The sequence below is a fragment of the Chlorocebus sabaeus genome, chromosome 6 (genome assembly GCF_047675955.1).
Source record: "Chlorocebus sabaeus isolate Y175 chromosome 6, mChlSab1.0.hap1, whole genome shotgun sequence".
Lineage (NCBI taxonomy): Eukaryota > Metazoa > Chordata > Mammalia > Primates > Cercopithecidae > Chlorocebus > Chlorocebus sabaeus.
The window spans coordinates 24,088,933-24,116,879 of record NC_132909.1 but is presented as its reverse complement, the minus strand read 5'-3'; the positions used below and the strand labels follow the sequence as shown (position 1 = coordinate 24,116,879).

General features: G+C 42.6%; 1 protein-coding gene across 1 annotated transcript; it reads right to left on the bottom strand.

The window, feature by feature from the left end:
- Positions 1-9,954: 9,954 nt before the first annotated feature.
- On the bottom strand, positions 9,955-25,356 carry ZNF599 (zinc finger protein 599). Its single transcript, XM_007996278.3, has 4 exons — positions 24,965-25,356; positions 21,572-21,698; positions 19,494-19,589; positions 9,955-12,444 (listed from the first exon to the last, which is right to left on the bottom strand). Exons 1-4 carry the CDS (start codon positions 24,980-24,982, stop codon positions 10,919-10,921), a joined length of 1,767 nt encoding a protein of 588 aa, XP_007994469.3. The 5' UTR covers positions 24,983-25,356; the 3' UTR covers positions 9,955-10,918.
- Positions 25,357-27,947: the final 2,591 nt, after the last annotated feature.

Here is a 27,947-nt window from a genome sequence, read left to right as displayed (position 1 = left end):
TCCCCAAGGGTGGTGTGGTCAGACAGGTCATGTGACAAATGAAAGTCCACCATAGCAGTGCCAATAATGCAACCCATAATAATGCAGGCTGCAGGAAGCACTTCTGTCCTAGGGTCTCATTTGGGCATATGAAGCACATCCTTCTAGGTAATGTAGCTTTTCACATTCTTTGATGCAATGGCTAAGTAGCACCCAGAAGACCGCTAGGAAGGAGCATCAAAAGATTCGTGAAGAGAGTGGTACTTCATTTCTTAAAGGTGAGTACCCAGTTTTCCATATTTTACTGTCTGCAACAGATCACATAAATATTTAGAGATTATTTCAGATACTATGAAATACTACAAAACCAAATATGTGGAGTATGATTTCAGGGAAAATGACCAAATAGGAAGTGCTACAAATCTGCCACTGTACCTGAAAAACTATTCTGGCATCTCTCTGAAGTGACAATTTTGGAACTCCAGAGTTTCTTTGAATGCTTGTAATTTCCAGCTTGCCTAATAAATTACAATTTGTGTTGACTGCAGCCATCAGAGTGGTATTGTCTACACATTCCTCACTCCCAGCTCCATGGCAAGCAGCTTTGTGGATGGGAATGTCATTCTGGTGCAGATTTCTGGAGCCAGGGTGGGCAATAAGTACCTTATCCCACAGGTACTGAGGTTCTGTGTTCTTACTGTGGATTGGTGCTTCTGATCTTGTGGGCTTGTAGGCTAGTCATCATTGTTTCAACCCCCACTGGATGAAGTGACTTTCACGAGATATAAAAGAATTGCACCTATTTTTGTGTGTGTGTTCAAAAATAACTACATATATGGAAGAATTCAGAAAGCTACCTCACATGCCCAGGGAAAGATACAAGCACTGAAAAGACCTTCTTCAGCTTTCCCTTTAGGCTGATCTCTGGCACATAGTTATCCCATAATAATAAAAACAAAGGCAAAAATGCAGCAAATCCAGGGAAAGGTAGGGGGAGATATGATTTCCAGAGTTATCACATGGTAAGAGTCAAATGTCCAGTTTTTTACAACAACAAAAACCTGAAAGCATGCCAAAAAACAGAAAAGTATGGCCCAATTAAAGGAACAAAATGAATGGAGAGAAAACATACTTGAGGAAACCCAGATGTCAGTCTCACTAGAAAAAGACAACTAACTGTCTTAAAGATGCTTAAAAAGCTAAAGACATGAACAAAGGAAAAATATGTATGAGCAAACTAAGGATAGAACTAAAGAGATAAAATTATTTTAAATGGCCGGGCGCGGTGGCTCAAGCCTGTAATCCCAGCACTTTGGGAGGCAGAGACGGGCGGATCACGAGGTCAGGAGATCGAGACCATCCTGGCTAACACAGTGAAACCCCGTCTGTACTAAAAAAAAATACAAAAAACTAGCCGGGCGTGGTGGCGGGCGCCTGTAGTCCCAGCTACTCGGGAGGCTGAGGCAGGAGCATGGCATGAACCCGGGAGGCAGAGCTTGCAGTGAGCTGAGATCCAGCCACTGCACTCCAGCCCGGGTGACAGAGCGAGACTCCGTCTCAAAAAAAAAAAAAAAAAAAACTAAAAAATTCTGGATCAAAATTTACAGCAATGGAAACAAAAAATATGAATACAACAAAGGGATTAAAAAGACATGCAATCAGAGGAGAGATTCAGCAAACTTAAAAATAGGAAAATATAAATTATCAATATAAAAAAGAATGAGGAAGAGTGAACATAGCTTATTGGAACTTTAATACAACAATTTGGGAATCCCTGAAGGGGAAGAGAAAGAAAGAGGCAGAGAAAATATTTGAAGACATAATGGCTGAAAAATCTCCAAATTTGATAAAAGACATGAATTTGCAAATCCAGCAAGAGTTCACCATGAATGAACTCTTAAGTAGGAGAACTGCAAAGAGACCCACACTGAGATACATCATCAAATGTCAAAAGCCAAAGACAGATAATCTTGAAAATAGGAAGAGAGAAGCAACTCCTCTCATACAGGGGATCTTCAAGACTATTAACCAGTGTATCATCAGAAACCTTGGAAGCTAGAAGGAAGTAGGTCAATAAACGTAAAGGGTGAAGAAAAAAAGCTGTCAATAGAGAAGTTTATATTCAGCAAAATGTTCTTGAAAAAATATGTAGAAATTGACATATTTCCAGATAAACAAAAGTGGAAGGAGTTATCACTAGACCTGGTCTGGGGAAAAAAAAAAAAAAAAAAGGTAAAGGAAGTCTATCAGGTTGAAATTAAAAGAAGCTAAAATGTACCCAATGACAGAACTCCATGGACATAATCAGTACTGGAGCTCAAATTACAGTTATACTGGGGGATCCCATTAAATTTAAGCATTGTGCCTCTCCTATAATCTTGAAGTCACTATATATAAAATAGAGAAAAAGTAGGAATGCCTCACTTTAAATGTAGCCTTGCCTGTATTTCCCAAGTCATAATACCCATTGTCCTAAAATATCCCATATTGGAGCATAGATGCTCTAACATAAATAATAAATTAAGGTAGGTCTTTTACAAACTGGCTTGATAAAATGGGACCCCATGAATACCCAGTTAAAATAGTTAATCTGGTCCAATATAGGGTACAACAGGGCCTTCAAGAGTTAAAACCTAATTAATAAAAAGGCAGTTACTCCAACTGCTTTTCTATTTGATATCCCAATCTTGCCAGTTAAACCTGGGGGATAAAAAAGGTAAAGTGCCTCATAGTGCATTACTACAACCTTAATGTGTTCCCACCAATTAGGGTCCCCATATAAACTAGCTAATATTATTAAAATTACTGATTCTATTAAATCAATAACCAGCAAATATTAAATCAATAACCAGCTCTTATAGATATGGAGAGTGTGTTCTGTTCCAGGCCTATTTCAATAGCCTGTCAACTACAGTTCACCTTCATTTCTGAAGGGACATAATACTCCTGTTTCAGGCTACCTGTGGGGTACTTCAGCAGCTCTGCCATCACACACATTCTTTGCAAGATAGATCATAGCTGCATCCATTTTTCTCCAGGAGCACAGGGCGGAAGGCTGGATTGAGGGTGCTTATTTCCCTTGGACTCAATGACCATAGAGACTGTCCCATGGTTCAGGCAGCTACTCATCTGCTGTGGCACCCATTTGAGCCTAGACTTCCACAAAGAAAAACAGAAGATCTGTTAAGTGCACTGCACACCGTTCTGGTAACTATTGGTCTCCTTACTGCTGGTTGGGATGATTCACTGGTTTTCAATTCACAGGTCTAAACTCCCCAAATAAACCTCAACCAAACATGGCAAATGCTGAGTTGCACATCACCCTGAGAGGGTACCCATTTAAAAAGGACACCCAAGTTCCGTATCTCAGATGATTTCACCCTTGCCCAGAAGCTCACTGCTGGAGATGACATTGTCCCAGCCCAAGTCTTTGCCATTGTAGATGACTTTACCTCTTGTGCCAGGGACAGCTTCACCCCAGATATGAAAACCTCTGTCCCTGTGGTGCCTATGGAGTGCCTCTCCTAAGGCATGCATTAAACATGGGATATTTATGCTTTTCTCCCTTGGATGTTAAAGGTTCTACTATGTTTCTGAACTTGCTGTCTAACCTATGATTCTGGTATATTCCTTGCTCTCTGCCAAAATGTACACCCTATACTTCCATGTCTAACAGTAAATCTAGTAGAGGTTACTACTATCTATGCCATTCTAAAAATTAGTGGAAATTATTACTTTCCTCAGGAGGCATCTGCCTCAAATCAGTCAACCCCTTCTCCCCCTAGAAAGAGCACAGTTTACTCCCTGATGCCTTTTCCTACTCTCACCCTGTATCTCCTACTATGATCACTCTTTCCCCTTGATCACACACAAATACCACTAACCTTTACATATACCTTACTATCATTTCATACCCTCCAACATTACAACTGCCAAACCTGTCACTTTGACCTGAACGTGTTTCTAATGCACTTAAAACACTACCAAGATATTGTTAGTGACCCTAAAGATTTCAGAACTACTGTCTTGGATAATACCATATAAATAAATTTAAAAACTCCCAAAGTGCCATTTGCTTAAATCCACCACCTGCCTTCATCCTCACCAGGGATGACTACATGTTATGACCAAGTCAACCTATGGGCTTACTATTTGTGCCCAGGAGCCAGCCACCAGTGGCCAATTCCCTACCTACCCTGAGGCCTTCGCCCTCCTTACAATGATATTCTCATGGGTACAGCATACTCTGAATAATGGCACATTTGGGTTTTTTGGTGCCTCGAGATCACAGGCACAGCACCTTATGTATTTTTCCTTGCCAATCACCCTGCATGTTTTCCCTGATAAAATCTGGTAAACAGTAGTTACACTGGGGATTGCTATGGTTCAAAGACACAAGGCAAAATGGGCAGTGTTTATCCCTATCTTAATAGGACTTGCCATAGGCACAGGACCCACCACTGCTGACACCAATACAGCAGCCTTTGTCGAATAAGATCAAATCATAACTGCCAAGCAGCATCATTAGGTGGCCCTTTCAGATCATATTCAAAGGCTGTACAAAGTACTGTCCTTAATACAACAAGTCTATGAGTCTCTAGCTCAAATGGCAATAGATAACAGGCTGGCTCTTGACTATTAGCCAGGGAAGGAGGAGTTTGTGCCATTCAGGATACCTCCTACTGTATATACATTAATAACTCTGGACAGGTACAGGCCAACTATGAGGAATAGGTCAAGAGGTAAAGGTTTTTCATGACTTAGCCAAATATTCCAACAGATTCCCTTAATCCAAGGGTGCCTGGCCTGTTCTCTTGGCTTTCTTCCACAAAGTGGGATGCCTTGTTACAAACTGGATACCAAACCCTCATCATATGCCTAATAGGACTCTTCTGAACTGTTACTTTTATTAAAGTTTACCTTCAGTGGCTAAGTCATGCTGTCCCGGGCACCTTTAACATCTCCGCAACCCACGTGGCAAGTGTTATCCATCTGATTAGTATTGTAATGATATTGAGGGACCATAGGGCAAACTGTAATGTAAATTTTAAAGCACTATACTTTCCTGCTGCCTTGGTATTCCTACAAACAGGCTGTGAGCCCCCAGCCAGCTATACCAGTGTGATTAGGCTGGCCCTGCCACAAGTTCTGTTGTGCTGTTTGTGTACTCCATCCTGGCTGCCAATAAAGGCACTTCCCCATAGGTCTTCATTCTCTTGGCTCCCTAACAGCTCAGTTGAGCCAGCCTCCCTGATGCTGTCTGTGCCCCCTTGGTTCCCTTGGTGTGCAATGACTGTCTCTCTAGGACCTGTTAGTATTATAAACTTTGTTCTTTGACAACCCTCTCATGTGTTTCCTCCTTTGCCTACACCTGACTGACAGTCCTATGAGCACACAATTTAAATAGTTCTAACAACACAGGAATCATGCAAAATATTCAATCCAAAGGCAGGAGTGGGGTCAGGGGAGAAAATAAAGAGTAAAACCAATAGCAAAATGATAAATTGAAACCCAGCAATCACACTAAATTAAATGAGCTAATTAAAAGGCAGAGATTTTCAAAGTAGATAAAATGCAAGATCCAATAATGTTTCATACAAGAAAAACATTTTCAATATAATGACAAAAATTATTTAAAACTGAAAGGACATGGTTGGGCATGGTGGCTCATGCCTGTAATTCCAGCACTTTGGGAGGCCAAGACAGGCGGATTACCTGAGGTCGGGAGTTCAAGACCAGCCTGACCAACATGGAGCAACCCTATCTCTACTAAAAATACAAAATTAGCTGGGTGTAGTGGTGGGCACCCGTAATCCCAGCTACTTGGGAGGCTGAGGCAGGAGAATCGCTTGAACCTGGGAGGTGGAGGTTGTGGTGAGCCGAGACTGTGCCATTGCACTCCAGCCTGGGCAACAAAAGCGAAACTCCATCTCAAAAAAAAAAAAAAAAAAGAAATCAAAGGACACAGATACACCATTGTAATAGTAAGCAAAAGAGCACTAGAGAGGCTGTATTAATATCACACAAAGTTAACTTCAGAACAAAGACTATTACCTAAATATTTATATACCTAATAAAAGAACTTAAAAATGATAGATATGCAAAGAGAAATAGACAAATCCATAATTACAGTAGTTTTTTTAAAAAAAGAAAACACCATTCTCTACATAAGTGACAGAACAAGTAGAAAATCAGGACTCAGAAGACATGAGCAACACTCTCAACTATATTGACTTACTTGACATTTATAGAACACTCCACCCAACAAGATCAGAATGCACATTATTTTCAGTAATAATGTGTAAACATTCTTCCAAGATAGACCACATTCTGGATCATAAAACAAACCTCAATAAATAGAAAAGGGTTCAAGTCATGCAACGTATGTTCTCAGACCACAATCAAACTTCTTAGATCAAAAAAGAAATCAAAAGGGAATTAAAAATTATTAGAACTGGCCGGGCGCGGTGGCTCACGCCTGTAATCCCAGCACTTTGGGAGGCCGAGGTGGGCGGATCACAAGGTCAGGAGATCGAGACCATGGTGAAACCCCGTCTCTACTAAAAATAGAAAAAATTAGCTGGGCGCAGTGGCGGGCGCCTGTAGTCCCAGCTACTCGGGAGGCTGAGGCAGGAGAATGGCGTGAACCCGGGAGGCGGAGCTTGCAGTGAGCCGAGATTGCGCCACTGCACTCCAGCCTGGGCGACAGAGCGAGACTCCGTCTCAAAAAAAAAAAAAAAAAAAAAAAAATTATTAGAACTGATTGAAAATTATGTCAGAATTTATGGAATGCTACTAAACCATATTTGGAGTGAAATTTATAGCATTAAAGGCCTATATTAGAAAAAGAATGAAAGGTCTCAAATGAATGACCTCAGCTTTAGAAGGTTGAGAGATTCTGACCCAAGTGTAAAACATACAACTGTTACATTTTTAGAAAAAAGGAAAAAAAATTTTTGTGTATCTGCTAAAATTGTCCATGGACTTCACATAACCATTAGAATTAAATCAAAATTTCATGGTGCCCTGTCTGTGCATATGGCCTGCTACTCCACTCCATCATTAATTTCTATTCTCCCTGTCAAGCCACACTACCATCGAGCTGTATCCTCAAGCTCTTGCCACCTTTGAGGTCTTAGATATGTGGTTCTCTCTTCTGGGCTCCTGCATGCTTCCTGGGTCTGCATATCACCTAACATACTGTACGTTCATTTTCCCATGTGTTTAATGTCCACCTTCCTTCTCTTACAGAGAGTAACACAGCTCCACGGAGAAGTGCATGACCAAGGTCACCCAATGGGTCATGAAAACACCAAATGATCTGAAATCACAATCTATCATCTAGGCTGTTAGCCACCAGGCTCAAGATTGGTACAGCCAATCTTGAGGTGGTCACTGTGAGGGAGGATGAGGTCTTCAGCTCTTTCCAATGAATACAAAACTAAACTGCTGTCTGTATATATGAATGTGAATTCTGTATTTGAGAATTCACCTACTGAAATTTTGTTATAACTCTCAAATCAATACTTTGAGGTTTCTGCATTTTTGCAGTCATTTACAGACATGTGCAGAATGATGAAAAAAATGATTCATCAAGCCTGCATGTCACCAGCTGAGGTCAAAGGTGATACTTACTTTCTTGTTTTGGCATTCATAATATAGTGTCATTTTCAGTCATTTAGTGCACAATGGCTCACGCCTGTAATCCCAGCACTTTGGGAGGCTGAGGTGGGTGGATCACTTGAGGTCAGGAGTTTGAGACCAACCACGTGGTGAAACCCCGTGTCTACTAAAAATACAAAAATTAGCCAGGTGCGGTCGCGGGTGCCCGTAATCCCAGTTACTTGGGAGGCTGAGGCAGAAGAATCGCTTGAATCCGGGAGGCGGAGGTTGCAGTGAGCCAAGATCACACCATTGCACTCAGCCTGGGCCAAGAAAAGTGAAACTCTGTTTCCAAAAAAAAGATTCATTCAGTCATGAGTTATAAGCTGTTGTCTGAGAGTTCAATGTTTACAAATCAACAACACAATACAACCAGAAATAGGAGGAAATTCACCTGTCTGTACATGAGGCAGCTCCTAGAAGTATAAAAAGGAACATCTATAATGCATGATGAAGTTATAGAAAACATGAAAAAAAGGCTAAATTTATGGGTGAATCAGATGATGACCAATAAAAAATAGAGGACAGCATTACTGTGAGACTTAAAGCCAAAGAAATTTATGGTCATGACACCTAAGTAAGGAAAATGCTAACCCTGCTCAGCTAGTGCTGGCTACTCACACATTTCAAAAGGCACTACAACATAAAAGGTACTAAACTTGCAGGCAAATTCTTCTGAGAGCTGTAGAAGAATTTAAATAATATCCACTAAATGTTATCCAGGAAAAGGGTTATGAGAAAAGGCAGGTTTCAACACTGATGAGAGTGGCTTGTTTTAGAAGGCAATGAATCTATATAGCACAAATGGCCTCCAAAGTCCCTTACTTTAAATTATTCAAAGATCCTGCAACCTTGCTACTGTGCATCAGTACCAATGGTAACTATAAGTGCAAACCACTAATGGTGTACAGAACCCCAAATCCATAGGAACTTAAAGAGAAAAACCTGAGCCATATTCCAGTCCACTGTAGGTAGAAAGAAAAGCATGGGTGACTTCCGAAATATTCTGGGATTGGTTTTACAACTGCTTCATCCAAGAAGTTGAATGCTATCTCCAAGGCAAAAACTTTGCCTTCGAAGTTTAATTAATTTGAAATAATGCTCCAGTTCATTGCCATAAAGAATCTGATAATTCCCACTGCAACCTAGATATTCTTTTTATGGCCACAAACACATCTGTCATACAACCCTTCAATCAGAGTGTACTTAAAAGCTTTCAAGGTGCACAACATGAAGGACCTTTATAGCAAGGCTTGTGAGGCTCTCAACACTAACAAGGAAACCACGATTTTGGACTACTGGAAGCCAGTCACTGTAAGCAATGTTATTGAGGCAACAAAGTCAGTGATGATTAAAGATGGTGATGAAGGTCAGCCTAAGATTCCAAGAATTGTCCTTACAGCAGCAAAAATATCAAACTGAAATCCTGCCTTGGAAACATTTTCAATTACATGGAAGAAATGACCCTATACTCGAATGTAGCCTCAAATTTAAGCCCCTAACCTCCACTGCACTCCTTTATACTGGGACACTCAGGTGGGGCCGGGCACAGTGGCTCACGCCTGTAATCCCAACACTTTGGAGGCTGAGGAAGGAGGATCACTTGAGTCCAGGAGTTTGAGACCACCCTGCGCAATATAGTGAAACCCCCACCTCTACAAAAAACAAATGAGCTGGGCATTATGGCACATACCTGTGATCCCAGCTACTCGGGAAGCTCAGTTGGGAGGATTGCTTCAGCCCAGGAGGCAAGGCTGCAGTCAGCCGTGATCACTCCACTGCACTCTAGCCTGGGCAACAGAGTGAGACCCTGTCTCAAAAAAAGATAAAAACACTTTAGGCGAAAAGCCAGACAAGGCTGATGCAATTTTTCATGCCAGTTCAGGAGGGAAAACTGCTGATGCTGTCAACAAGTGGCAAAAGTCAAACTCCTGAAGTAAAAATTGCCAGATGTTGATATGGCACCCTCAGAAATGCCTTCCTCTTCTGCAGAGTAAGTTGCATCAACCTCTTCCTTAGTTTTTGGGGGGTAAGTCAAAGTCAAGAAGTTTAACCATACAGTGTGCTGTCCCATCTTGCATCTCCATCAAAAGTACAATTTTAATCTTTTTTTTAATCTTTAATGTTTTCCCCCAGGACTATCTTTATTGGCATGACTGTACTGTATCATATAGGTGTTCACAGTACCATTTACCATATGAGTACTGTACAGTTTACTATGTTTATTGTATATGAATACTGTATATGTGTACTGTGTGTACATAATTAAGAGGTAAAGCAGTATAATATACTGAGTACATTACACAAACATGCTATAATTAAAATATTTTTATTATAAATAATAGTAATTATAATTTTTCAAGAAACACTGATAAGGTGTCTTTAAACAAACAGACAAACAAACAAACAAACACCCATAGAAGAAAGTTATATGTTGACTGCTTGATAAAAATGTTTGGATCCAAGGCTCATAGAAGCTAACCCTGTATTTCCTCTAGCAACAATCATTCAGCATTCACTAATTCAGTGTGCACAGAAAATTCACAGAACCTAACTACCACGAGTAACAATTCACTGCATATATATATAAAAATGAATGTGTGTACATGTGCACGTGTGTTACATATTTCATGACTCAAGCCTTTATATTTCTCACAAAGACTTACACTCCCTCAAGGGTAGAGATGGCAGTTTTAGAACAATGAATACTTCTAATAAATGTTGGCAGAGCTGCCCTCAATGGTCCAATTCTCCTTAGAGAGAGATATATATAAGACATACAAAGGGGATGAGACTTTTTCAATGTCTTATTCCCTGTTCCATCCCCCAACCCGCCAAATGACAAACTGTCATAAACAGGGAAACTGGAAACAAGTTATGCACGTCTTTTTCTTTTCTCTTCTAGTTTCCTCCATCTCTCATTATTTTAAAATATGCTTGAGATGGATTTATAGTATTAATAAGAGGAAAGTTGTTGCTGACATTTTACCTAAATGCATGTTAACCACCAGGTCTCTCCTCTCTATTATTCTCAGGTACAGTGTAAGGCTCTAAACTGGGTCAATCTTTAATATAATTCTTTGGATGATAAGTGATTACCTGCCATAAAAAGATTTCACAGGGACAATTTTGTTTCTCGTTAGTATAAATTCTCAGATACTAAGACATTTCTCTGGCCAAAAGATTTCCCTCAGTAGTTATATTCAAAAGGAAAGGTATGTCACCACTATGAGTTCACTAAAGGTGAACACACTTGTAAAAGTCCTTCCTGTATCTTTTAAACTCTGGTATGAATCTTTCGATGGTGAGTGAATGATGAACTGTGGCTGAAGGTCTTTCCACATTCATTGCATTCAAAGGGTTTCTCTCCAGTGTGAGTTCTCATGTGCTGAGTTAAAGCAAAGTTGTCACAGAAGGCTTTCTCACATTCTTTGCATTCAAAGGGTTTTTCTCCAGTATGGATCCTATTATGCCGAACAAAATTTGCAGGTTGGGTAAAAGCCTTCCCACATTCTCTACAAACATAGGGTTTCTCTCCAGTGTGAATCCTCATGTGTCGAGTGAAGGAAGAGCTATAGTAAAAGGCTTTTGCACATTCTTTGCACTCCAAGGGTTTTTGTCCACTGTGGGTCCTGTTGTGTCGAATAAAAACAGAATGGTGTGTAAAGGCCTTTCCACATTTACTGCACTCATAAGGCTTCTCACCAGTGTGAATCCTCATGTGTTGAATTAAGGAAGAGCTGTCACAAAAGGCCTTCCCACATTCTTTGCACTCAAAGGGCTTCTCTCCGGTGTGGGTCCTTTTATGTCGGATGAAAGTGGAGCGATGAGTAAAGGCCTTTCCACATTCACCGCACTCATAGGGTTTCTCTCCAGTGTGAATCCTCATGTGCTGAGTGAAGGATGAGTTGAGGCAAAAGGCTTTTCCACATTCTTTACATAAAAATGGTTTTTCTCCCGTGTGGGTCATATTGTGCTGGATAAATGTGGAGCGGTGCGTGAAGGCCTTTCCACATTTACTGCACTCATAGAGTTTCTTTCCAGTATGAATCCTCATGTGTTGAGCAAATGAGGAACTGTAGTAAAAAGCTTTCCCACATTCTTTGCATAAAAAGGGTTTTTCTCGAGTGTGAGTCATATTATGCTGGATAAAAGAAGAGCGGTGGGTGAATGCTTTGCCACATTCTTTGCACTCATAGGGCTTATCTCCGGTGTGAATACGCTGGTGCTCTGTGAGGTGAAACCTGCGTTTGAAGGCTTTCCCACACTCAATACACTTATATGGCTTTTCCCCAGTATGAAGCCTCATATGTCGAATGACATCAGCCATATAACGACAGGCTTTCCCACACTCATTGCACTCATAGGGCTTCACTCCAGCATGAATCTGTTGATGCCGAACAAGGGCCCACTTCTTGCTAAAGCCTTTCCCACATTCCATGCATGTGTAAGGGTTATTCCTTGCATCAATTATGGGGTCTTTTTCTGGTCGTTGAGAGTCATGTTCATGGACAGCATCTTGTGGAGTGACTCGTTCCTGTAAAACCCTTAAGCCCAGACTATCATCTGGCTCCAAATTGTCATGTTTATAGCTCAACTTCCCAGGGCATATCTCTTTGTGTGGGTTTGTTCCTGGCCTCAAGTTCCCTTCCTGAATTTCTATTAGCTTTTCCTCATCTCTAGCTTGCCCAAACCTGGAATCTCTTGAGGATCTCTGTGCCAGAAGTTCCTGGAAAAAGGATTCCTCAGAGAAGGCCAGCTGAGAAACAGTAGGCTCTGTAGTCTTGGGTTTTGCTTTTTCACCTGAAGGAAATCCAATATAAAAAAAACAACATTAGTGATGTCAACATAGAACAAACAAAATCACCACTTTAGCAAAAGAATGAAGATGACAACTGTGTCTCTGATGTCTACTGCATTTTTTTTTTTTTTTGAGTCTCGTTCTGTAGCTCAGGCTCGAGTGCCGTGGCACGATCTTGGCTCACTGCAAGCTCCGCCTCACGGGTTCACACCATTCTCCTGCCTCAGCCTCCAGAGTAGCTGGGACTACAGGCGCCTGCCACCACACCCAGCTAATTTTTTTGTTTTTGTAGCAGAGACGGGGTTTCACCATGTTAGCCAGGATGGTCTCAATCTCCTGACCTCGTGATCCGCCCACCTCGGCCTCCCAAAGTGCTGGGATTACAGGCGTGAGCCACTGCACCTGGACGCCTACTGCATTTTTATATCTCTCAAAGCCAGGCTTGCAAATTATTTCCTAATTCTTGGACTCTTGAGATCTTTAAAAGGAAACCCAAAGGAAAAGCAAGGGCAGAGGACAGAGAATCTGGAATGGGGACAGCTCCTCACTCTCCCAAGTGAGGGAGAGTGGGCAGACTAATAATTACAATGTGTGTGATGAATGTGCTCTGACAGAGGCAGTCTCATGGCACTATGACAATGCAGGGAAGGTACACTTAACATGGCCCAGAAGAGAGACAGAGAGGGATCAGAGGATGTCTTGGATCACAGCACCAAGAAAAGGTGCTATGTGAGCTTTCTTTAAAAAGAAGAGTAGGAGTTCCCAGACAGAGGAATTAGGAGGGAAACTTTGGCAGATGAAAACAGAATGTACAAGGGTTGAAAGTCTTGAGAGAATGCTGATTGCTGAGTAATGTAAATGGAATGAGATGATGGAGATGAGGATGGAAAGGCAGGCAGACAGAGAAGAAACATATTCTCAGGATTCTTGCCTGTAAAAGTGAGGAGGGTGAGAAGCATCTGGATGAACATAATGAGTCCACAATGTCTGAATAAAGACTAAGTGAACATACACAAAATGGGTAAGATCTACATGAAGAAAATTGTAAAACTTAACACACTAAAGATCTATATGAAAAGAGATTAATCAATATAAAGTTGTCAGTTCTCCCTAAATTCACTTCTAAATTCAATACATCAGACAAAATCTCAATAGGGTTTTTCATAGATATTGACAAGCTGACTGTGGATAGAGACCAGTCAGCTAATACAGAGACTAGGATAACTCTGAAGAATAAAGCAGGGGACTTATCCTATGAGGAATTAGTATTATGATGAAACTATATGCATTCAGGCAGTGTGGTTAGGCATAGATATAAGACAAACGGTGAAAGGGAAAAATGAAATAGAGAACTCAGAAATGTATATATGTAACTTTGATATATGATAGAAGCAGCAGAGAAGGCCATTGGGAAAAGGAGGAACCATTCAATAAATGGATTCAGAAAAATTATTTGCCACATGGAGAAAAATGAAGTAATATTCCTACCTCATACCATATACAGAATTACCTCCAGAGTGATTAAGATCCAACTGTCAGAAGCTAAACATTAAACACAAAATAAAAATGAGTATCTTTTGAGAAAGATTTCTAGAACAAGATATAAAAGCATTAATCATAAATGAAAAGAGTAATTTGACTAGAGTAAATATAATAAACAAAAAAGCAAACAAACAAAAAAGGTAACATTAGTATCAGATAGCAAAGACCTAAGAAAATGAGACAAAGAGGGGCATCACAAGATAAAGAGAAGACCGTGGCACCAGGAAGACAAAATCATCTTAAATCTATATGCACCAAACACCAGAGCCTCAAAATACATGAACCAAAAACTGAGTTGAAAGGAGAAATAAACTCACAATTATGGTTGGGAACTTCACTCTACCCCAAAATGAAAAATGAACATATTATGCACTGATATTCCACAGAAGATATACATTGACCAATCAACATGTGTTCAACTTTCTTGGTAATGGGGGAAAAACAAATTAGGACCACAATGAGATGCCCCATTTTATACTCACTAGGTTGAAAAAACTAAAGGACCTGACAACATCAACTACTGAAGAGTATGTTGTTCTATGAAATCGTTCAGATACGGCAAGGGAAGTGAAATGGGTATAACCATTTTAGGAAACAACAGAGCATTATCTAGTAAAATTCTTCTTTTGCTTATCTTATAATCCAGAAATGCCAGTCCAAGGAACTTTACTAAGAGAAACTCCTATGGATGTGTCTGAGGACACATATATGAATTTATGGCAGCATTGTTTCTGAGAACAAAAAACAATAAGCAAACATTTTTAAGTTCTCCCTGAAAATGAATACATTGTGTTATATTCATGCTATTGACTATAGCAGGAAAAAAATGAGTGAACTACAGCTATATGCATCATGAATGTTAGTAACTTACTGTTGAATAAGAGTGAAAACCCTAGAAGACAATATAAACCACAATACACTTTTTATAATGTTCAAAAAAAGCAAAATACACACACACAAGAATACAATGTAACAAACTTTTATTTTTTTAGGTTTATCAGTTTTAAATGGCATTATAAAAAGATATATAGATATGTTAAATTTATTTTTCTGACTTTTATTGTGATAAAATATAAAATTTACCATTTTGAGATGAAACAATCTTAAAAAGTAATGGGAAGACAAAGATAAAGTGGGCAAATATTTTAAATCACTCAAATTACCAAAACTGACAAGCAAAAACAGAATATCTGAATAGCCTATATTTATGGAAAAAACCTGAATCTTCCTATAGAATAAGCAATGGAATAATAAATCTTAAATTGGCCATGTATGCAAGGGAGGCAGCACAGAAATGGGAAAGGAAAGAAACACATCAACAGATGCAGGAAACAATCTTGACGAAAGTTTGTAGGTGTTCATTGCGATCTTTTTAAAGGAGGATGAATAAATATATTAATAAAATGCAATAAAAGAAAATAAAACAAAAAACCAGGACATGCATTGACTAATGACGACAATGTGTCATAATTACTATTTATCATTTTTCTAATTCTGCACAGCTAGGGACAATTATGAAAGTCAGAGGGGGGGCCAGGTGTGGTGGCTCATGCCTGTAATCCCAGCACTTTGGAAGGCCAAGACAGGCGGATCACTGAAGATCGGGAGTTCAAGACCAGCCTGGCCAACATGGTAAACCTCTCGTAAGAAGAGACACAAGAGAGCTTCCACTGTGTGTGAAGGCACTGAGGGAAGGCCATGTGAGCACAAAGTGAGAAGACAACCGTCTGCAAGCTGGGAAGACAAACCTTATCAGAACCCAACCATGCAGGTACCTTGCCCTTAGACTTGCGGCCTCTAGACCTGAGAGAAAATACATTTCTGCTATATAAGCCATGCAGTCTATAGTATTTTATTACAGCAGCCAGAGCAGACTAACATACTTTTCTAAGACTCACTTTCCTCATCTGAAAAACTGGGATGCTCTCAGTTCCTGCCTACAAGCTGTTAGGAGAAAAAGCATATAAAACATTTGTTTGTGGCTGGGTGTGGGGGCTCACACCTGTAATCCCAGTGCTTTGGGAGGCTGAGGCAGGAAGATCACTTGAGGCCAGGAATTACCAGCCTGGCCAACATAGCAAAACCCCATCTCTACTAAAAATACAAAAAAATCAGCCAAGTGTGGTGGTGTATGCCTGTAATCGCAATTAGGAGGCTGAGGCACAAGAATCACTTGAACCCAAGAGGCAGAGGCTGCAATGAGCTGAGATTGTGCCACTGCACACTAGCCTAGGTCTCACACTTTTGTGAGACCCTGTCTCAAAAAAAACCCAAAAACCAAACAAAAGTTCATTTGCGTGACAAAGGGTAAATGCTTGGTAAACTGTAGACCACTGTCTATTATCATTATTAGAGTTGAATTTAGCAGTCAGGATGGCAACAGTGACCTGGGTAAGAACACATTAAGTGCTGTGGTGCTGAGCAACACCACTACCAGGCATCAAGGAGTAAAGGGAAAGACACCGGCTGCTCAGGCGTATGTGGAACAATGAAGGCTCTCATACATGGCTGGTGGAAATGTGAAATGGTGAGTTACTCTGAAACTGGTGGTTTCGATTAAAGCTAATCCTATGCCCACACTTGATCTGGCCAGTCCACCTGTATGTATATTCCCCACAGAAATATAGGTTTATATCCAACAAAAAATAAAATCAAGAATATTCGTAAGAGTAGTCTTCATAATATTCCAAAAATGGAGACCAAATCAAATGTCCATCAATAGGAAAATGGGTATATGTAGTCTATTCATTCAATGATGGTAATGAACTAACTCCAACTATATGCAACCACATGAATGAATCTGAGTCATAAAGATTATCGAAAGAAGTCAGGACAGAGTATATACTGGAAGGTTCTACGTATATGCCTTCAAAACGAATGTATGGTGATAGAGTGTAAACACTGGCTACTTTTGTAGAAGGGGATACTGACAAAGAATGAGCACAAGGAGCCTGTTAAGTGCTGAAAACACTGTATTTCTTGAACTGTGAGGTGGTTTCTCTGACTTGTACATATATAAAATTTTATAGAAATGAAACTTTATGATTTGTACACTTATTATGTATAAATTGCACCTCAGTACAAACATAAGGGAAAAAATAAAGGAAGGTCTTATGCAGATGTCTCTTCAAAGAATGAGAAGACTCCTCCAACAAGCTTGGCTATTCAGGTGAGATAGAGTCAGCAATATTTAGATGCTGCTGGAGACGTAAGAGCATTAAAAAAAAAAAAAAGTTTCCCCCAGGTATCAGAAACATCATCATTTTTGTAAATGTTGAGTACAGAGGGGATGAAAATATAGAAGAGGCAGGAAATCAGTGAAGAAGCATGTTCCCTGACGCAGCAGAGAGATTCATGTACGGCTTCTCATGATCCCCAAGCCATGGTGTTCACACCCTTTTGTAGTCCCCCTTTAGAATATTGGCAGGACCTCGATTTGCTTCTAAAGAATAGAATATGATGATGGAATGTACATGATAAAATATATGTAATTTTATAAGACTGAAGCATCAGTTTTGCTGGAGTCTCACACAGTGGCTTGATTTGAAGAAGTGAGCTGACTGTGATGAGCTATGAGCTGCCTATGACAGTCCTGAGAGGACCCGGCTAAGCTGTGCCCGGACTCCCAATCCATAGGTGGGAGATAATAAATGAGTGATGTTGCCAGCTGCAGGGTTTGTGGTAATATTGTTACATATGAATAGCAGTAGATGGCTAATACACCTGAGAAGACAGAAAGTGTAATCTAGATTCTGCTGGAGAAATTAGCCATGGCTAGGATGAGAACTCTTCCACGGAAGTGAGAAGGAAGTTGCAGGATGAGTCAGATGCACGTGAATCAGTAAGTGTCAAAAAACAAGAAAATCAAGTGCGTAGGCTTTATTCATAAAGTAGGTCAGATGCTCTGACATCAGTGGCAAGGGAGGCGGTGATACACGGAATATGTGAGTGGACGCAGATATAACACACAGGGCTGACCAGAGGCACAGAGCACATGTGGGGAAAACAGTGAGGAATATGGCAGCATTATGCAGGCAAGAGATAATCACTTGGCCTAGAGTACTAATGCTGGAGCTGATGGAACTGGTGAAGGTGAGGGATTCAGGAGACATGGATGATGTAAAGCGGTCAAGATTCGGGGATGGCTGGATATTGGGTATGAGGGAGATGGAGGTATTGAGGGGTTGTCCATGTTTGTTTTTAGCCTTCTCCACTCACTGAAAGGGGCATTAGCTGAAAATGGGGAGATCATGATGTCCTTTTGAAGCATGATGAGTGTGAGGTGCCTCTGAGACATTCAAGTGAAGATGTGGAACTGGGGAGAGGGGTGAAAGCTGGCTGAGCAGGCAAGAAGGACATTAGAGAGGCGAGATGGTGAATCTGCAGTGTCACAAATCCAGCTGCCTGATGGCTCCAGCTCCCTTTGGCAGCCCAGATGTGGGACCGACAAAGGCAATCATCACCTTGAGGTTTTAGAGGACAGGAGGGCCAGAAAACAATAGGGCTAGGGAGTGCTTCTGGGTATCTGATACACAAATGAAAGGATGGATGGATGGATCAATAAATGATGGGCTGGAGAAGGTGAAAAATGGTGGGATGCAGAGTGTAGTTTGAAATAGTAATCTGCAGGAAAAGACAGGACTGTCTTCTGAATGCAGAAGAACGTCCGAGCTATCACTATTCCTTATGACTAACACTACATGAATATTACTAATAGGTAACTTCTGTTGAGCCACTCTGGGTCAGGCAGTGTGCTAGGCAGTTTCCTGTTATGCAATCACATTCCCAAACAACCCAGTCATGCAGAAACTATCATCACTATCTTTCAAATGTAGGCTAAGTTTATCAGATAAGTGTACGTTCACTATACCCATGGGTTCTTCTCCTTGGGCATAAAAAAGCTAAACCACATTTCCCAGCCTGATACAACGTGTATCCTAATACCTAGTTCTTGTCAATGAAATGTGAATGGAAGTGATGTGTGTGTGCAAGTGGAAGTGACTACTGCCCACCTCTCCCATTCCTCTTGGCCGGGGCAACCTTAAAGCTGCATATTGACAACAGAATGCATGTGATCCCTAAATAAATACAGGTACACAGCTTTCCCGCTGACCCACACTGGACTATGGCATGGATGAAAAAACTAAACTAAACTAAACTAAATCTGTTGAGTCACCAGGATTTTGGAGTTTATTTTTCAGAGAAGGTAAATAACTCAGCCTAACTTACATATCAAAGGCACAGTGACATCACACAACTTCTCCAGAGTCATGAGGCTAGTGAGTGGCAAATCATTAAAGCCTAGAATCTGTCTCCTACTGAGCATATTCCAACCTGAATAAAGGTGAAGAGTGTGTGACGGAGTGGGAAGATGGGGGACTGTGGGGTCAAGGGCTCCATGACCGCTCAAGACCACAAAATAGCTGCCCATGGCATTTCAGACACAGTGATGCCTGGGTGGTCTGCAGGCTGCCCTGGTACTCGCTGCCAGACTCTCAAAGTCACCAACCTGCACAAGTGCTTTGGGAGAGGCCTCTCTTCACTGTCCACAGGTCCTGTCCATGTTCCAGTAGGTAGATCAGCTCTGGTTTGGGAACAGGATGCCCTGTGCATGGAGAAACAACTGGAGTATGGTATATAGGTAAAGACAAAAAGAAAAGTCTGAGGTGGAAAGGAGTATATACATTTAACACACTGCAACAAAACCCCAGAAGGGGCCCTCCCCCGCTCCACCAAAACTATTTCCTAATTAACCTAAGCTAGTAGGATTCAACCACCCTGTGCATCAAAACTACCTAGCAACACCCAGTTCCAAAAACAGAACAAATTAAACCAACTCTCTGAGCAGAAGGACTGAGCACTGGTAGTTTTTAAAGCTCCCCAAGTGATTTTGGTGCCCATGATGGTTGAAAAACACAGGACTAAATCGCCTGATGAATGGCATCTATTGATAGTCAGTTGTGTAAGGCAGGCCAGTGACTGAAGCTGAACATGGAGGCCTACTGCCCCACAAGGGTACTGGCCAGGGCCCTAGATTGAGGAGAGAAAGCAGATAGAGAACTGGGTTAGCATGGATTGGCATCGACCAAGTCAGGAGCCAGCAGCACCTCAGGGCTTCTCATTAGGTGAAGTAATAAATTATTTTCAGGGTGAAACTGGCAGGAGGTGGTCTTCTTCCACATGCAGCCACACACATTTTGCCAACTGGGAAGGCTAAAAGACAGAAGACTCTGGAGAGAAGTCAGTGACTGAGGCACCAGGACCCAGAAGCATCAACTGGAAAATCTTGTCCTGGCATGCATCCAGCTGTCACTTAGCAAATGTTCACCATAGGATTACGCACACTTACATGCCACATGCACACTCAGCAAACGTTCTGCCATATGCCTGGCACTGAGCTGGGTGATGAGCAGTGTTAGAGGGGAATCAGGCCTGCCTTCATCTCTGTTAAGGAATCAAGCACCCTGCTCCCACACGGATGCTGCTCATGTCGGTCCCTCCTCCTGGAATGCTGTTCCCCATACATCTCCTTTTCACAGCTAATCACAGTTGTCATAAAATAACACCGCGTTTACTTCATTAATGACTCATCCCTTGTGGGGACGCAGGGCTGGGAGAGCCCTGTCGACGGTAACCATTTGAACATCTGGACGAAGCGAGACCTTGGGCCTCCATTAATTTCTACTCAGACCAACTTCTGGGCAAACTGGCCATTAGAGGTTTAGGTGGCAGAGCATTTGGTATTTATTAATTTGTTAAATGTAGCAAACACATGTGGAAGTTATTTTGTTTCCAGCTCTATTCTAAGCACTTTACGGGTATTAGTTAACTTGCTGTGACAGGTTACTATAAAAATGGCAAAATCAAAATGGTATCAGGTCCCAGAAAGTTCCTGCTGCCTGCTCGAGGCTGGGAGTTTGAGGCTACTCTTTCTACTGAGGAAGAAATTCACCAACAGCTATGGGAATGTTAAAGAGTCAGCCCTAAGCCAACACTCAACATTCAAGAGACAGGAAAGAGAAAAGAAAAAAAGAACAGCTTTCTCAGGTAGCATACATCCATGCCATTTGAGAATATGTCTATGCCCCCTTTACATAATCATCTGTAGCAGCAGAGGAGCAAGGCACAGGCCTTAGGAAATAAGGGTTACCTGTGCAGGTGCCAGGGGCCAAATAGACTTTTCAGCTGAGACTGTGTTGCTGAGAAAGATACCAGCAGCACTGATAACAAGCACCTTCTTAGTACCTGTGTCAATCACCCACTGCTTGCAGAACCTCCCATTATCTACAGGTCCTGCTAACTGGGCTGTGAGGACATTTGACTCAACCAAGCTGAGCCAATTACCTCTTGTGGCAGTCTGGGATAAGGATATCAGACTGAGGCCAGCTGTGCTAGACAGTGGGATGAAAGTATTGAGGAGGACTGTGTTCCTTACACAACAATCTTTGATGGAGACGAACTACAACGTGCTGAGGCTGCAGGGATCAGGGAAGGGTGTGTCCTGAGGCTTCCGGACCAGCCATGCCTAGAAAGGGTGGATTCAAAGAGGTTGTGGGTCCCCAACATGGGAGGGTAATGAGGTCTTACCCAGTGAGACCAGGAGCCTGCAGGTCTCCAGCATCACCTCCTGGTACAGGGTCCTCTGGGCCAGGTCCAGGTGCCCCCATTCCTCTCCAGTGAAGGTCACAACCACGTCTTCAAATGATACTAATGCCTGGGAAGTCAAACAGAGGTGACAGGTGGTGTGGAGCTATTAGGTGAAATTACAGCCCATTTCTTGGTTACCGGCGAAGGGTCCAGAGGCCCTGAATCACTGAGCAACTCCTGAGAAGCACTGAGCTCTGTGGAGGAAGATGGTGCCGCTGACCGAATAGAAAGATGTGGGAGAGAAAAGCCTCCTATGTTGGAAACCACTGGAAAATGATACAAGACAATGATAATCCCATATGACTGGGAAGAGCAGACAGTAACATCCTAGGACGTTAGAAGAATGGGGAAAAATAAGAATTCAAACAATAATCACAGCAGCAGTAGCTGAGCCTCACTGGTCTGCACTGTTTGCCTGCACCTGAGGGCTTTACATGCTGTGTTCAAGCAAGTAAATGTCTCCAGGTCTGGAATCCGGCTCCTGAAGTTTAGATCCAGCCTCTTGAACCAACCCATGCCAGAAGTGTGACCTTGGAGAAGTCTCTTAATTTCTTGGAGCCCCAGTTTCCACATCAATACATAAATAGTTCGCACTTCAACAGACTGTTGTGAGAATTAATGAGAAAATGTTCATAAAGCAAACACTGCAGTGCCCAGCATGTGTTACAATGTGCTTGTCAATTTCAGTAATCATCCTATAGCCCATGATGTAAATGCCATCATCATCTCCATTTCACAATCAGCAAATTGAGGCTCAGAGTCAAGTCACTCAGAGGTGTATGTCTAATAAGCAGAAGCAGGATTTGAACCCACATCTCTCAGGTCCAGGATCTATGAGTGTGACCCCTGTACTCCTCCATCACCACAGTGAATCCACAGTGACAAGTGCTAAAAATATTTCCTATAATTTTTACAATTAAAACAATTTCAGCCACTCCTAAAAATACTTCCATAGATATGGAAGGAAGAGCAGAGCCTTTCTTTGCCTCATAGAAGAGGTACCTGAAGAGGTGCCAACTGCCTAGGGCTTGGGAGGGCTCAAACAAGGTTTCCCTGCCTTCAGGCAGCTGGGGCTTGCAGACTCCCTGGAATATCCCACAATGAGCACCAACCTGTTCTTTTTCTTCCTGAGACACGATTAGCACATTTCCCTTAGGTACCAGGTAACACAAGTGGCCAAGGGCAATGCAGGCTGTGGCTCTAAGAACCTGAGCAGTTGCCTTAAGCACCTTGTCTGTCCTGGGTGAGAATGGGATGTTGGCATGATGATCATCAGATGATCACACAAAATATATGTCAGCAGGTGACAAGCCCTGGTGTCATTCTACGTCTCCTCATGCCTCTGCCTTTGTCCATACAGTTCCCCTTGCCAGGAAGGTTCCCCTAAGACCCCTTCATTCCAATGCCCACCTGCTAGAGAGAGGCCTGCACCTTCCCCTTGCAAAGTGTACTTTAGCTGTCGCCCCAAGGGATCTCCAATCCACTGTGGATGAAATATTGGTTAAAAATGTAAGCTTATGGCTGGGCACGTTGACTCATGCCAGTAAGTACTTTGAGAGGCCAAAGTGGGAGGATTATTTGAGTTCAGGAGTTCGAGGCCAGCCTGGGCAACACAGTGAGCCCCTGTCTCCACAAAAAATTAAAAAATTAGCTGGGTGTGGTGGCACACACCGATAATCCTAGCTACTCAGGAGGCTTAGTGGGGAGGATTGCTAGTGAGCTGTGATGGGGCCACTGCACTCCAGCCTAAGCAACAGAGCTAGACCCTCTTTCAATAAATAAATAAATAAATAAATAATGTAGGCCTTTGTGCTCGACATACTGGATTGTTTCTGTTACTTGTGACCTATGCAACCTTGGGTAGTTAATCTGAGTCTCCGGTTCCTCTTCTGTAAAGAAAAGAAAATGAAAGAAGTTTACTCTGAGAAGAAGGGCATTAAATAAGATAATACGCACAAACTGCCTCTCAGCACATGATCAGTGTGCTCAGTGAAGACCAGCTATTATTTGTTGCTGTTAGTATTTTTCCTATTTGCTCCGGTAGCACCCTAGGAGAGATCAATGCAGCACACATCCAGGAGAAGGCTTGCAGAGATCTGGGGACAATGTGACAGGGAAAATTGTCCAATGAGCTTGGCATGTGCAGGAGAGAAGAATGGGAGGGGAAGTGTCCTGGTGGACTGGGCAGTGACTCTGCAGCCATGGTGGAGTGTGGGGTGGGGTTGGGTTAGATTAAATCTAAGTAGGATGGGAGCCCCAGAGGGTAGAATCTCATTCATTAATCACTTATCGACTAAGTGGTACAGGCCCAGAACAGAACAGTTTTGGGGCTGGGGATGGAAAACAGAAGCTCACATTCCGGGGTTAGGGGACAGATCCTCAGCAATAAACAATCAAGATAAAGTCAGAAGACTCTAGAAAACAATACAAGAGTGAGAAGACCACAAAGACTGGGAGTGATGATGAAACCAGGGAAGCTCTCTCTGAAGAAACCCTGGAACAAGGTTAGATTGAGGTTAGAGAACAGGCCAGGTGAGGAAAAATGAATAGACAACTCCTGAAGGTGATCAGAGTTATGAGGAGTAAACAGTGTGACATGCTGGAGAGTAACTTGGGGCCTGTTATGTGCTCACATTCCAAGAGACACACATTCACGTACACTGTCATTAATGAATATTGAACTGGATTTGCTTTTTAAATACAAGAGCATGTGTTAAACAGGAGCACGGATTCACTGCTGTTAGGCGGCATGCCAGATTCATTTGTAACAAACAAGGCATCCACAAAGACAAATCCAGTGAGCTTCTCGCCTTCTAGCCTCCTGCCAAAAATGCTGCTCCCGCCTCACCTCTTGCCCTCGAGGCTCTCATTCCCTCTCCTAGCTTTTGGTAGGGCCAGACTTCCGCTGGAATGATTCCCTAAAACAACAGCAGGACCTGGGAAGTCCTTCTTCAAAGACGGCACCTAGAGTGATGCTCTCCGAACACTGAAAGGGGACCACGTCACAAGCGTACCCGCTCCAGTTCCCTCCACAGAGAAAATTATTGAGATTCGCATTTTAGACCCGAGGGAATGGAGGCCGAGGGCAGCGAGGCGACAGCTCAAAGTTAGAGCCAGAAACAAGGACCTCTCCTTACAACTCCTGTCCTGGATTCAGGACCCTGGCTAGGAAGTGATTAGACCTGCCCTCTCACTTCACCCTCTCCCGGGATCTCCATATACTAGGGCATCGAAAGGGAGAAGCGCACAGTCCCGAAATCCCCCGTATTACAGAGGATGGGTGCGTGCGGGCGGTGACTCCAGCGCGCGCGGGCTGCGGAACCCTCCACTCACCAACGCCGGCGCCGCCATAGGCCCAGGGGGCGGGGTGAGGCCGTGAGAGTCGGCGAGGAAGCCGGTCCTGCTGGCTCGGCCGACCCCGGGCTCCCGCTCTGGGCTGCGAGGGACCTCAGTCCTCGCCGCCGTGTAAAATGCGCACAAGGTTCGCGGAGCCGCCTCTGCGAGCCGTGGGGACACAGGGCTGGCGCCAAGGCCCCAGAAAGCGTTTTGCAGACACTTGTGGGGGTGAGATCGCGGCTGACATAAAAGCGTGTAAGTGGGTCCTATCCTCCTCACTGTCCGTCTCTACTTGGTCTCGAAAAGTGACCCCTGTCTGGCGTTGTGGCCGGCGTAGCGTCGGTAACAACAGCAACCTCAACCTAACGGCGTCCGAAGACTAGACGCCGGAAGTCCCGCCCACGCCGCTATGGGAAACGCCCCTCTGCGCTTTCCGTCTATGGCTTGGGGCCGGCTTCCGTCCCCTGTAGCACTGCCTTCTGGGTAATGTAGTTTGACAGAATCTGAGTGGTACCTGGAGCGCACTCTGTTCTCCGTGACGCGGCTTCTCAAGGTTCCCAAGAAAGGGATTGGCTTCACCTCCTCGTAGAGGATAGGTACACAGATTTCCGTGGAAATCATCTGGAAATTATCTGAGGCAATGACCCACTCTCATTGGGTAGCCCTGCTCTGCAGAGGCAGTCACAGAGCTGTAACACTGCCTTTTCAATAAAGCTGTTTTCTTCTACCACCGGCTTGCCCTTGAATCCTTTCCTGGGTGAAGCCAAGAACCTTCACAGGCTGAGCCCCACTTTGGGACTCACCTGCCCTGCATCAGTTTTATATTTTATACTTCAGGCTGTGACCCACTTTGAGTTAACTTTTGTAAAAGATATTAGGTCTAAGTGGGGGTTGTTTTGTTTGGTAGAATAGGACGAATGTGTAAATATAATAATTACAAACAGCTATAAATTATCCTACTAATAATCTGAGGAATTTGGTTAGTTGTGATTTCCTGTTTTGCAATCATTTATTAGATCACAGGAATAACAGTGAATTAATCAATAGAAACGACGTCTGCCTTGCTAATTAGGTTATAAAACTCCAGAACTTTTTTTTTTTTTTTTAGTTTTTGAGGAGATGAGGATCTCGTTGTGTTGTCCAGGCTGGTCTCGAACTTCCAGCCTTAAGCAATCCTCCTGCCTTGGCCTCCCTAACTGCTGGGATAACAGGTGTGAGCCACCATGCCCAGCCTAGACCTTTTCCCATATTCACTACACTCATGAGAACTTTCATCCAAGTGAACTCTCTGATGTTTACTGAGGTTGGGGCTTTGGATAATTTCTCATATTTGCTGTACTCATAAGGTTTTTCTCTGGTGTGAACTCTTTGGTGTTGAAAGAGATCAGAGTAATAGCTGTCCAATTTAACCACTGCTCCAGATGGAAAGTCAGGATCTCCAACCCACATCTCTTAGGAGATGCACTCATAAGACCTTTCTCCAGTGTGGATTTGCTGATGTTGAATAAATCTCACTTGCTGTTGAAAGGGTTTAATTTTCTCTCAGACTTTTCTTTAGTGTGAACTCAGATGCATATTGAGAGTAGAGGCTTGTCTAAAGAATTCCCCATATTCTCTACACCCATAAGGCCTTTCCCCAGTGTGGACTCTCTGGTGCTAAACAACTGTGAAATTGTGGCTGATGGCATTTCCAAGTTGACTGCATTGGTAATGCCTTTGCACAATGAGAAAGGTCGCTGCACATGGTATGCTCTTGTGTGGCTCCCCCATTCTAGGAGTGACCTGATGCTGGAGAAAGCCTGCTGTGGCTAGAAAGTCCCCATCCTCCCTGCATGGGAAAGGCTCTTCTGACGTGTGGTTGCTTCGAGTCTTCACAAGCAAGGTCCTCCCCTACTCCTTTCTGATGGACTTCTCTATATTCTCTGCACCTGTTGCTGGGGAAGGTTTACACTCACTCAGAATCTTCTCCACATACCACATGTGTATGATGATTTCTGCCCTGGGTGTGTTACTTGGTATCCAGCCAGGTGCAAAGTGTCTTTCAAGAGTAGACAACATGGCCAGGTGCAGTGGCTTATGCCTGTAATTCCAGCACTTTGGGAGGCTGAGGTGGGAGAATTACTTCAGGCCAGGAGTTTGAGACTAGTCTGGGTAACATGGCGAGACCCTGTCTCTAAAAAAATTTTTTAAATAAGCTGGGTGTGGTGGTGTGCACTTGTAGTCTCAGCTACTTGGGAGGCTGAGGTGGGAGGATTGCTTGAGCCCAAGAGGTTGAGGTTGCAGCTGTACCACTGTACTCCAGCCTTGGTGACAGAGTGACACCCTGTGCAAGAAAGAGAAGAGAAGAGAAGAAATTAAGGAAGGAGAGGGACAGAGAAAAAGAAACAAAGAAAGAAAAGAAAGAAAGAAAGAAGGAAAGAAAGAAAGAGAAAGAAAGAAAGAAAAAGGAAGGAAGGAAGGAGAAAAAAAGAAAGGGAAAAAGAAAAGAAAAAAGAAATAAAGAGGAGGGAAGGGGAAAGAAGGAAGGGAGAGAAAGAAAGAAAGAAAGAAAGAAAGAGAGAAAAGAAAGAAAAGAAAGAAAAAGAAAAGAAAGAAAGAAAGGAAAGAAGGAAATGAAAGAAAAGAGAGAAAGAGAAACGAAGGAAGGGGAAAGAAGGAAGGGAGAGAAAGAAAGAGAAAGGAAGGAAGGAAGGAAATGAAAGAAAAGAGAGAAAGAGAAAGGCAGAAAGAAGGAAAGAGAAAGAAAGAAAGAAAGAAAGAAAAGAAAGAAAGAAAAAGAAAGAGAAGGAAGGAAGGAGAAAAAGAAAAAATAAAACCACACACATGGCAGGTGTAGGTTCTGGGTGAAAGGACCTGCCTGGGATTCTTGACACGTGACACTTTCTCAGCATTATGTTCAGAGAGAGAGCTCTTCCTTACCTTCCAATCCATGCCAAAAAGCGAAAGCAATGAAATGCTGGTACAATTCTTGTTAGCTTTA